Source organism: Poecilia formosa, unplaced genomic scaffold (genome assembly GCF_000485575.1).
Source record: "Poecilia formosa unplaced genomic scaffold, Poecilia_formosa-5.1.2 Scaffold393, whole genome shotgun sequence".
Taxonomy (NCBI): domain Eukaryota; kingdom Metazoa; phylum Chordata; class Actinopteri; order Cyprinodontiformes; family Poeciliidae; genus Poecilia; species Poecilia formosa.
This window is the reverse complement of record NW_006800332.1, coordinates 28,267-39,094: the sequence shown is the minus strand read 5'-3', so window position 1 is coordinate 39,094 and position 10,828 is coordinate 28,267. Positions and strand designations below refer to the sequence as shown.

General features: G+C 38.5%; 1 protein-coding gene across 1 annotated transcript in view; it reads left to right on the top strand.

Moving 5' to 3' along the window:
- LOC103154611 (myelin protein zero-like protein 2) overlaps positions 1 to 10,084 on the top strand; it is a 23,896-nt gene extending 13,812 nt beyond the window's left edge. Inside the window, exons 2-4 of the mRNA XM_016662870.1 lie at positions 5,498 to 5,667; positions 5,987 to 6,197; positions 6,600 to 10,084. Of these exons, the coding sequence (XP_016518356.1) occupies positions 5,498 to 5,667; positions 5,987 to 6,197; positions 6,600 to 6,778 (560 nt within the window). The 3' untranslated portion in view covers positions 6,779 to 10,084. The remainder of the gene's footprint in view (positions 1 to 5,497; positions 5,668 to 5,986; positions 6,198 to 6,599) is intronic.
- Positions 10,085 to 10,828: the final 744 nt, after the last annotated feature.

Below are 10,828 nucleotides of genomic sequence, written 5' to 3'. Positions count from 1 at the left end.
TCAGCATCCTGAGTTACACACCGAGGAAAGATGTACTTTGACCTTTTCCAAGTATTCCTGCTGCTGTTTGTGACTCTAAACATCTGCAGTTGCAAGACAAGAATGTGCAAATACACAAGCACACACTTTCTGAGCAAATCAGTGTTTGTATTTGAGATGCTAATCTTAGCTACTTTCATAAAATGCAGTTACTGTGAGTATCAACTTGTTTTACACAGGGCTCCTATATGCAGTTTCACATTTTTAAAAAGTATGGAATTTGATGCATTTTCTTGGTCTGGGTAATGTGGAAAAGAGATATTTGTAATTGCAGACTTTTCCCCCTATCCATTACGAAAAAAAAACATTTTCTTTCTTCTTTCATCAGCAGCTTCTTTCCTTTTCAGTAGTTGTTTCCATTGACCATACAATTACACAAAGTGGAAATATGAAAATAAATTTGCTTAATGGAAACCCTGCAATTAAAAAATTGTTTCCTTTTTTCCTCTTCCCCATTTCCTTTCCTTCTTTCTTCTTGTCTTTACCTCCTTCAGTCCTTTGTGTTTTTCAACCTTTCCGTCCTTAGTCCATTGCATCTTCTCTTCCTTCTGTGATTTTTGTTTCCCATGTCCTTTCTTCTTTTGACCCCCCTTTCTTACATCCTTTCATATGTCCTACCTTGTTCCCTTCATTGTCCTTTCTCTCTACTTTTAATTCCTTCCTTCCATGTGTTCATTCTTCTATCTGTCCTTTTTCACTTTACCTTTTACCATTTCACCCTTGTTTCCTTGGTCTGGAAAAGTAAAAAATGTTGCACATTATTATGTATTTTAATTGGTGGTTAGTTTTGTAACCCTCTTTTTTTTTTTTATAAATTGGTATTTTTTTTAACTTATCCTAAGACCTTCTTACCTCTAAGGCCAACATGAGATTAAAAAGTAGCAGAAATAACCTCTGGACGCTGGGTGTGTTCAGCTCTGGCCAGACAGGATATTCACTCATAAACAAGTCGGTGACCTAGATTAGCAAGGGAGGGGAAAAAAAAACAACAAAAAAACAAAACAAGAAATACAACAATAACATTGGCAATAAGCAGAAAAAAAACAAGTATAATTATGCTAGCTCGCTCTAAAAGTGCAAACAGACAAATCTTCTATCCTTTTATTTTTCTTTTATTAAACAAATACTATTATAAGCTAATCATCTTTTTGACCATTCTTCTCTTCTCTCTTTGAGTAAATTACTCAAATTCTATTATCCTTATGGTCTTACTCAAGTAATGACATGCCACTTAGTTCCTACTAATGACTGATTAATTAATGTTCTTGTACTTTTAGCCACTGGGAAAAATGAATAACCAGGGCACTGACCATAGTTTAGAAAGCACCATCATTCTGCTAATTAAATGTTTTCCTTCGAAAAGCCCTAATTAACCTTAACTCCCAACCAGTTCAGTTTACGTCAAAGGACAGTGTTGTTGAAAGCATTGCGCTGTATTCTTGTTCAGAGATTGGGGGGGCGGGAATTTCAATTTGTATGTTGTAAATGGACTTGAGGTAGGAGTGGGAAATGAAGTGCAATGGCCTGGAAGTGCACTTTCTAATGGTAGACATGACGGACAACGTAAACATGAGCTCTGAAGTCATTTTAAATTTTACTTAATCGCTTTGCTAATCTTGCCTGTGGTCTTTAAACACTGAGCAAGAATGTTAAAAGTAATGTGTTTAACTTTGGGTTGTGATCTCTGAGGAGCAGACGTTGCAGAGATTAATCCAGTTTTCTCATGAGTAAACAAGTCTTGGCGGCAGGCTTCAATGGAGCTATCTATGAGGCTTAATGAGACGCTCCACAGCATTAGCACGATGTAGTTTTCAGGCTCTTCTAAAAGCTGTGCCTCCAAGAGAAGTAATTTATCAATCAGTTGGGATACTTGTGAATTTTACACCCAGATTTGCAAACTATAAGTAGGATAAAGTTGCTAATATCGGGGCCAATTACTTTATTGAAGTGTCCACAGGTCTATGGAAGTATGAAGTGATTTTAAATAACCAACATTCCTCTCTTTATACCCAGTGCTTCTGTGATTCTGCATTGTAGAAGGAATTTCTTGTGTATAACCTAAAGTATGCACCTAAAACAGCCAGTGCTCAAAGTCAATAAATCACTTTCTTTGTGTTTCTTGGAATGTCTTAGAGACATTTTCCATCTGTAAAACACCTCTATTGCTTGTTCATATGCTCTGCAGGATGAGATCTACAAAACCACTGGACACACAGTCTGTATTTAATCATTGAGGATTAAATACATATGCCCCATACGACTTTAGGCTAAAAAGTGACATTAGTCAGACCTCTGAACAGTGTATGTGTTCAGGTGAATAGCAGTCACAGCTGGATGACATACCATGCAGATGATGGCAGACTTTTTTCATTTAGCTAGGGTAGAAATGTGTTTACTATATTGAAATGGGAGGATGTTGTTGTGGCTCTAGCAGGTCCAGATGTTAACTTTTCTCTGCCACTTTTGATAGCCTGGTCATTCAGTCCTTAATGTGCTGTTGTAAATGACTCATTATAGTTACCTGGGTAAACTACCAAACTCTGCTTTTATCAGAGTTTGCAAAGATGTTGTTTACACCAGCAGGTGGTTTTTGTTCAACATCAGCCAACATGGTGAAGTTGTTGTTGTTCTTCCGTGTTTTTTTTTTTTCCAGCTCATAAATGCTACACTCTTTGTTGTGTGAATGGAAAATATCACCTGTTTCATCATTATCTGGTTACACTGGTCACTTATTGTGTAAACAGATACCTCAGTGTCATAGTATTAGTCAGAGAAGTTGAAATTATTTCAGTAAATTTTATTTCTCTCAAAAAAAAAAAAAAAAAATTAGGTATATTTCAACTTTCACTTTAAATTGTCGTTGTAATTGCAGCCCGGGTTTTGTTTTCGGAAATTCTGCATGACATTTAAATTATGAGTCCCTTATTCAGATGTTTTACTTATTATTCTAACAAACTACAACTCTTGATAATGTAAATCTCAAAAGCACATGTTTAAATATCTCTATTTCCTCAAAGTGTTGAATCTGCTGCAAATCATCACTATAAAACAAAATGCTGTAAAGGGCTGACATATTTTGTTTGAGATGGACGGTTAAATAGTGTCTTGACCATCCTCCATTCCTCTGTGCTGTTTATTTCTTCTGGTAAACCTTAACAAAAAAGGTTTCAAATTTCATGAAAAATGGGTAATTCAATCCGTACTCAGTGTTTTGAACTTATCAACATGGATTTAGGACGCAAATGCGTGCGTGCACACGCGCACACACACACACACACACACACACACCTGCATGCAAGCTAAGGAGGGAGTTATTACTGGCTGGACTGATAGAGCTGGAATTGATGATATCTGCTTAATGAACATCTTCCATGTTGGCAATTTAATCCACTGACTTCAGAGCATCCTTACTGACAACAAGGTAGCTGAAAGGCCAAAAGAAGTTGGGGTAGAAGATGCCTGCTTATCCAGAACACCACATGAGTTTTAACTAAATGATGGAAAGGATTCTTGCAGTTTTTCTATTGCTCACTTGTTTGACCTACTCCCAGATTTCATCAGGCTCATTTAAAACACATTAGGCTGACAGAGTGCTGTTATGGCCCCAGCGATGAGAGAGTAGCAGGTCTCTTTAATGACGTGAGGGAGCCCCTCTCACTCTCCTCCCTGTCTACAGGAAACACTGATAAGAAGCTGAAAATGCAGCCTAAGAGCGCTAAGTCCCTTACTGATATTTTCAGAGCTTGCTTCTGACCCAATATCCCCATTAACTGTAGTACCAAATCAAAAATTCAGTACAGTAAACAAGTTTTTCTTGTGCATGAAGGGATACATTTATTCAAAGGGAAGATTGCAAGAATACAATATAAGAAGAGGTACAGAAATTGCAGTGGAGTTATGGAAAGGTGCTAGAGTTACTAAGGGATCGTGTATTTTCCTTAAATGAGTCTTGACTGAACAGTAGAGCTCTCTTGGCATTCTGCACCAGATTAAACCATCATAAAAACATAAATGAGTGCCTTGAATTATCACACATCCTTCTTGAACTGCTTCTTAATCTCCTCCAGTCCATCTCATGCATCCAGAAGATCTACTTTAGAAATACATTTTGCAACAAAAAATGACTGAATCGTCCAGCTGTTTTTTTTTTTTGTTTTTTGGTTCACTTTGGAAATATGTTCATATATCGATGATGTGTGTGTTTTCCTGGTGGAAGAGTTGATCTTGGGTTATATCGATGGTCTGGATGTGACATATTTTGTAAAACTTGTTTGCCTTGCATTCAGAAATATTTCCAATGGTATTTAAGACAAAGAATCTTGCAGGGTGAACCAAAAGAGGGATGAGGAATTATTGGCAAAAGGTCCTATTGAAAGTCCGAATTGTCAAAGCACAGACAAGGACTCGAAGGTACTCACTTTAACATCTGTGCATCATCAGCTCTAGTTCAACTTCTCTGCACAGCCTGAAGCTACACCATAGCAGGAAAATACTGCCATCACAATGCAACATCCTCCATTGTACCTGCTACAAATGCATCCAGTAGAACTTTCTTGTACTGCCAGTTGCAATGGAAGCCTTTGCTGTTGGATAATAACTGTTGAATACCAAATTTATGGATGATTTTTTGCCTTTTAAAGTTGAATGGTCTTGTGAGCAACCCGTCTAAATGCCTTCCTAAACAAAATGCAGACTATTTTTATTGTACGCGTTTCTTTTCAGGAAGTGGGGATCTTTTCTTACAACATGGTTATAATCCAGCAGCACAAATAAATACTTGTAATTTCTTCCCAAATCTTCAGATTATGTGCTATTCACCTTGTTCTGCAGAGCTTCTATGCACAGAGTGATGGTGACAATGACAAAACCAAGTCTCTGAGTTGTGCTGCAGCTTGGCAGACGGTCAGCTTACTGTTCTCCTGGGCATTGGCTTTAATAAGGCTAGACATGCCTTCCACTATTCTTAGAGCATATATGGCTCCTTCTATTAATAGCCCTGGTGATTTTGACCAGACAGCCCTCACATAAACTTCCCCATAGCCGCAAGCCTGCTTTCTCAGTGGGCTGCTTTGAAAAACAGTCGCTTCTTTTGTGATCTCCAGGAGAGGGGGAGTGTGATTGCCAGGTGGTACATCAGCAATAATTAAATGTGTTTCTAGGCCACTACATGCATAGTGTGTGCATGCTTCTGGACAATGCATGTGGGTAGAAGTGCTAGCTCATTTCCAGGGAGTTTGTGTCATCAGCCACCAGTGTCAAGCAAATTTGGTGCCAGTCTCCCTCTTTGCTCTTACTTACAATTGGTCAATTTCTTGCTGCAGCAGCAGGTAGATATGAATGTGGTCACTTTTCCATTGCATAAAGAGCTGATTAACACATTCATGGTCCGTCTGTTGTTTTGAATTGTTCATGGTATTTAGCTTTGAATGTAAACATTTCACTACATGTGCCTTTGCAGGTGTCTTGCAGGTGAGCGGAATGCGTGTTTACACATCTGGGGATGTTGAGGCGGTCAATGGGACAGACGTTCGTCTCAAATGCACATTTGACAGTTCAGCTAAGATCAACCCTGAACTTGTCATCGTCTCCTGGACTTTCAAACCCCTTTCAGGAGGCCGAGTGGATAGTGTGAGTTCATGTGTGTGTGTGTGCGTGCATGTGTGTGTGTCTGAGCAGGAGAAAGGGAGAACAAATCTCTCACCTCCATTGCTGTGTCAGGGTGCAGCCACCCCCTCATCCAACCAAAGGAGGAGGTGGTGAGTCATAAGGCTCCCAATGGAGCATCTAAGACAGCCTGTCTTTATGTACCTTTGTGTCTGTATATTGAGATTTGAGAGAATAAGAAGCAGCACATCCTAATAAGTCTGCACTCATTAAAATAAAATAAATTCTTCTTTTTTTATTATTTATTTATTTATTTATTTTTTTACTATTTTTCCATTTGTAGATTTTTCATTACCAGCAAAAACCATATCTGCCTCCCGATGGCATCTTTAAGAAGCGCGTCCATTGGGCTGGTGATATCATGGGGAGCGATGCCTCCATCATACTTCGGGAGGTCAAGTTCATCTATAACGGGACCTACACCTGCCAGGTGACGAATCCTCCTGATGTTCATGGCCCGGTTGGGGAGATTCGTCTTCGTGTCGTCAAAACAGGTGAGCACCTGACATTTTGCAGAAAATGCACTCTAGGCATAAATCTGTCTGTGAGTACATGGCAAAAAAATAATTTAATTTTAAAATAAATGAAACAATATGTGCGACTGGCCACTGCAAAACTGGGAACTTACAAAGACAATCTGCTGTATAACTCCAATTATTATAAAATTATTTTGTTTCAAGCTTGGGACTAAAATGATTACATCTGCCTTGTCTCACAGGTTTTAAGGGAGAGCAAGGCTTTATCCCATTGCTTTTTTTGTTTTTTTTTAAAACCGCTATTCATGGCTCATCCGGTGCTAATTTTCTGCTTGACCTTAATGTTAACAAATGCTGCATTTATTTTTCTACACCTGCACACCATGTCTTTTTCATTCGTGTGTTTTTTTCTTGTCACAGCTTCTTTCAACGAACTTCTCTACCTGGTCCTGGCCATTGGAGGTGGCATCGCCGCTGTGGTCTTTTGTCTCATAGTCATCGTGTCCTGCAGGAGATGCAAGAGGAAACACAGACAGAGGCAGCTGGAGGGCGATGAAGAGGTTCCCCGCAAAGAGAGGAAAGACCCCACGGCGTGGTAAGACCAATGAAGTCTAGCAGATGAAGAGGGAGGACTAAGAGGAGCAGAAGATTCACACGCTTTCTCTCTTCCTCTGCGAGAGACTCTGGGGATCAGGGCATGCTATGCTCCCTCTTGGGCTCTTTTCCTGCTTCATGCTTCTCTCTCTTCCTCCATATGCGACTCCTGCCTTCAGATCCCACATTTGTACCGGTAGCAGGCAGCTGTTGTCAGACAGAAAGTGAGGAAGAATGTGCCTTTATATAGAAAGTTCTCGATGCTGAACTTTAGCCATATTGCTGCTTAGCCTCTGTGGAATTACTATGCGCCTTTCATTTCTCGAGAGAAACAACTGTTTTATCGATTCATCTTTTCCTGTTTAGCTAAATGGGCCTCCAGCCACATTTCCTGTTTGGAGTAAATGTTTTGATGAAGAAGATGTAGAACAATGGTGTATTCTTGCTGTTTACTTCCCTACTAATACAATCCAAGCCCCATTGTACAAGTGCAGTGCATGACACGTGTTTGGTGTATTATTTCAAGAAACAATAGAAACATTGAGCACTTTCCAAGCTTCCAGTGAAAATGTATTTGATCACTTTATAAAAACCCTGCACAAAGCTCTGATCATTTTCAGTGGAGGTATGTGGTGACTGTCTGATCTAACCTCTGGGGTTTTGCTTATAGTGGATGTTAAAAGTCTACACACCCCTGTTAAAATGCCAGATAAAAAATATTATCATCATGAATCAACATTTTCTATGCATGTACATATATGCACATAAACCAGCACTCAATCCACTTTCTTTATTCAATTTCAGCATTTAGTCTTCTCAGAGAGACACTGTACAAAGGCTCTGAAGAGATAAGGGTGAAAACACTCACAGCATTGTTTGTTTTTTTTTTGTTTGTTTGTTTTTTTTTCTTTGCATGGGATGGAACTTGTATTCTTTATGGACAAAGAGTAAAATACTTTGTTTCTGATGAAAAACAACCAGGCTTGCCAACAAAAGCAACCAAAATTACACCATTCCCACTGTGAAATATGGCAGTGGTAGCACCAAGAGCTGGGGTTTATTTTTGGGAGACAGCACTAGTCTTCTTCTTCTATTTTTTTCTTTTTAATTTTTTTAAACATCTTTAAAAAATCTCCAGGTTTCTAAAGGATTTTTTTTAAAAAAAGTAAACCCGAGAGTTTAAGATAAAGTGTTTTTTTTGTTGTTGTTTTTTTAAATTTTTTTATCACACATTAAAGTCAGCAAAGCAGCTTAATGAGAGAAAATATTTTTATTGCCTAGCTATAGTTTGGACATAAAAATCTGAGGAGGTTCCTGAAGAGGGTTCCTGACTACTGCTGAGTCTTACAGATTTGAAGAGCTTTTCCAGTGCAGATATTGCCAAGTTACGATGGTGGATGCTCACTTACTCCTACCAAAGAAAACTGAATGCTGAAATTGAAAAGTCGAATATTTTACAATTGTTGCAACGGTTTATGATGGTTTCAACTCTTTCAACTCTTCTCCTAAAACCTGGAGTTATAACAGGGGTGTCAACACTTACAAAGCCACTGACCATTTCTGTTCGAAATCACTACTGAAGTCATGTTACTGTGTTTTTATTTGCTACTGTGTTCTTATTTCTGTGATATGATAAAAAAGTGTCTTTCAATAATTACACCTGATTGTAAGCACTTGTTGGAAATAGACTATTTTTTTACATCTTAAAATATTGTACAAAAATACAAATAATTGCAGTTAATTTTTCTATTGACTGATTTTTTTTTTTAACATTTTACATTGTCATTTTTTATGTAGCATTTCTAATAGCTGGTTGTCTGTTTCAAACAATGTGCTGTATTTTTATTTTTTGGGGACTGGAGGTTTCTCTTCCAGTTTGCTGGGTTTTCAGATCTTTCTGTAAGGGTTGCTTTAACTCTCACCACCACAAGTAAAAATCACTTCTTTTTCTTTTTTTTTTTCTTTGCTTATATCGTTTATGATCATATTTATTCAAGCTTCAAAATAAATCATTCATTCAAAAACTCTGAGAAGGAAGGAAATGATTCCGACCCAAAACAAATGCAGATGAGTGAACAGATTGCATCCAAACTTTTCTCAGCCCAACCCAGTTTGATGCTAATCCATTGTACCCTCCTTCTGTGTTTGTATTTATTGGTCTTGGTGTTTTCCTACTTTATCCCAGCCACCCATCAAGGGCCGTCCACCTCTACCTGTCAGAGACATCCATAGAGATTGACAGTTCAGATGGCATGATCTCAGACCCCAGCACCGGAGACCCAAGCTCCTCCGAGGATGAAGGCCCTAGCTCGGATGATGATGATGGCGGTGACTCTGACTAAGAAGGACCAAACAGAGATAGGAATGCTGATGAGATCCCATCAGGAAACGTCCTGGAAGGAGGCTCTAAGGGCACCTTTGGATTGCACTCTTCTGCTAAGCAGAGGCTTGCTGAAGGAAGTGCCGCTGCGGTGAAAGTGAGAAGATAATGAAAATGTGAGGAAAAACGAAGAATATGAATCTTTTGGAGGGGAAATAAAAAACAAGATTTCTGTAGAGATCTCAGATGAATTTCAATGCTTGGAAGCAGTTCTAAAGTAAAACAGCATTCCTGTTTGGAGGGTCCATAAATGTTTGAGGAAATGAAACGGTGGATCAAACTCGAACAAAACCCCATAGCTTATGTGACAAACTGGATTGTGGACTTAAAGCTGGCCTGGCTAATGTGGAGAGTATGTTTAGCTTTTGTTGGAGCTTTCTGCTGGTTTACACATGAATCTTCTTAGCAGAACAAATGTTTGCTGTAATACTGAGCCACACAAAGTGTGTTACATTTCGTGAGTTGTCCAAAGACTGTTTTTAACATGGAAATATCTCCAGTTATTTGTAGAGATACACAAATTAATCATCTGATTGATTTCCAGCTTGATGTGCGCTGACCGGTGACTATACCCAAACACCAACAAGTCCAGGTTACAACAACACTCTTTCATGTAGGTGCTGTTACCGGTGAAGAGGACTCGGTTGGCTATTTTCAGTATGTGAGTTGTTTAACAATGAAGTCAGAACATGGAGATGTAAGAACCTACCAAAAAGGAAACATGACAACACTTGTGTGCAGTTCACTGAGGCTGCGACAGAGCGAGATGGAGCAATACTTTCAGAAGGTAACAGGAAGGCTGAATGTAATACACCAACGTTGCACTCTTTAATCCTTCAGAACGCCTTTCAACCTCTGTCTGTCATGAGAAATGGTGGATTAAGAAATGTTGGCAGTTTTTTGGAAATCTCAAAGCTGTGATAAAGATTTCTCCAGTGAGTACATGTGGAGGCTGCTGGTTTAGTATTGCTAGCCATGCTAACTGTGTTCATCTCTAATAAAAGATCAAAAAGTCTGTTTAAAATGTGATTATGACTTCACTTGTTTAAAAGTATTTGTAAAATCCTCTTTAACACCAGTTGCTCCCTTCATAGAGTATATGCTATTTATGTTAATTTCTGCACTTAGAGAAATCTTAAGCAGCTAAAACTGGTATTTAGAGGTCAAAGCTTTACACAAAACAGAGATTGGAAACATAAAAATACTGATCTGTCAGTTTTGTCTTTAACTTTACAAGTAACACTTGTTTTTTGGGTTTTTTTTCACAAATTTGTTGTTTCTCTGGTTGTTTGTGTTCTTTTGTTGCAAAATATCACATTTCACAGAAATATATTTACATAATTGAACCAAAAAGAAAAAAACAAACAAACTGAACTTCCACATATTCAACTGGATTAATTAGTCCAACTTAGAAATTGGTCGTCAAACCTGACTTAACCAGTCCCTGTTGTATTTGGTGACCGTTCCTTTTGTGGAAAAATACTCTGTGTTAAGCCTGGTGTCGTTCTTCCGCCACACCTGTCCTGTTTGCTGTAGGGATTAGTTGGTGTCCGATCCCTTTACCAGTCATCTTTAGACGTGTCAGGAAAAGCTTAGTGTTTTTCCTTAAATTCTCCCGGACCATGTCATGTTGTTTTGCTAAAAATGGACAAGTTTTGGAGATTTTTTTATTTCT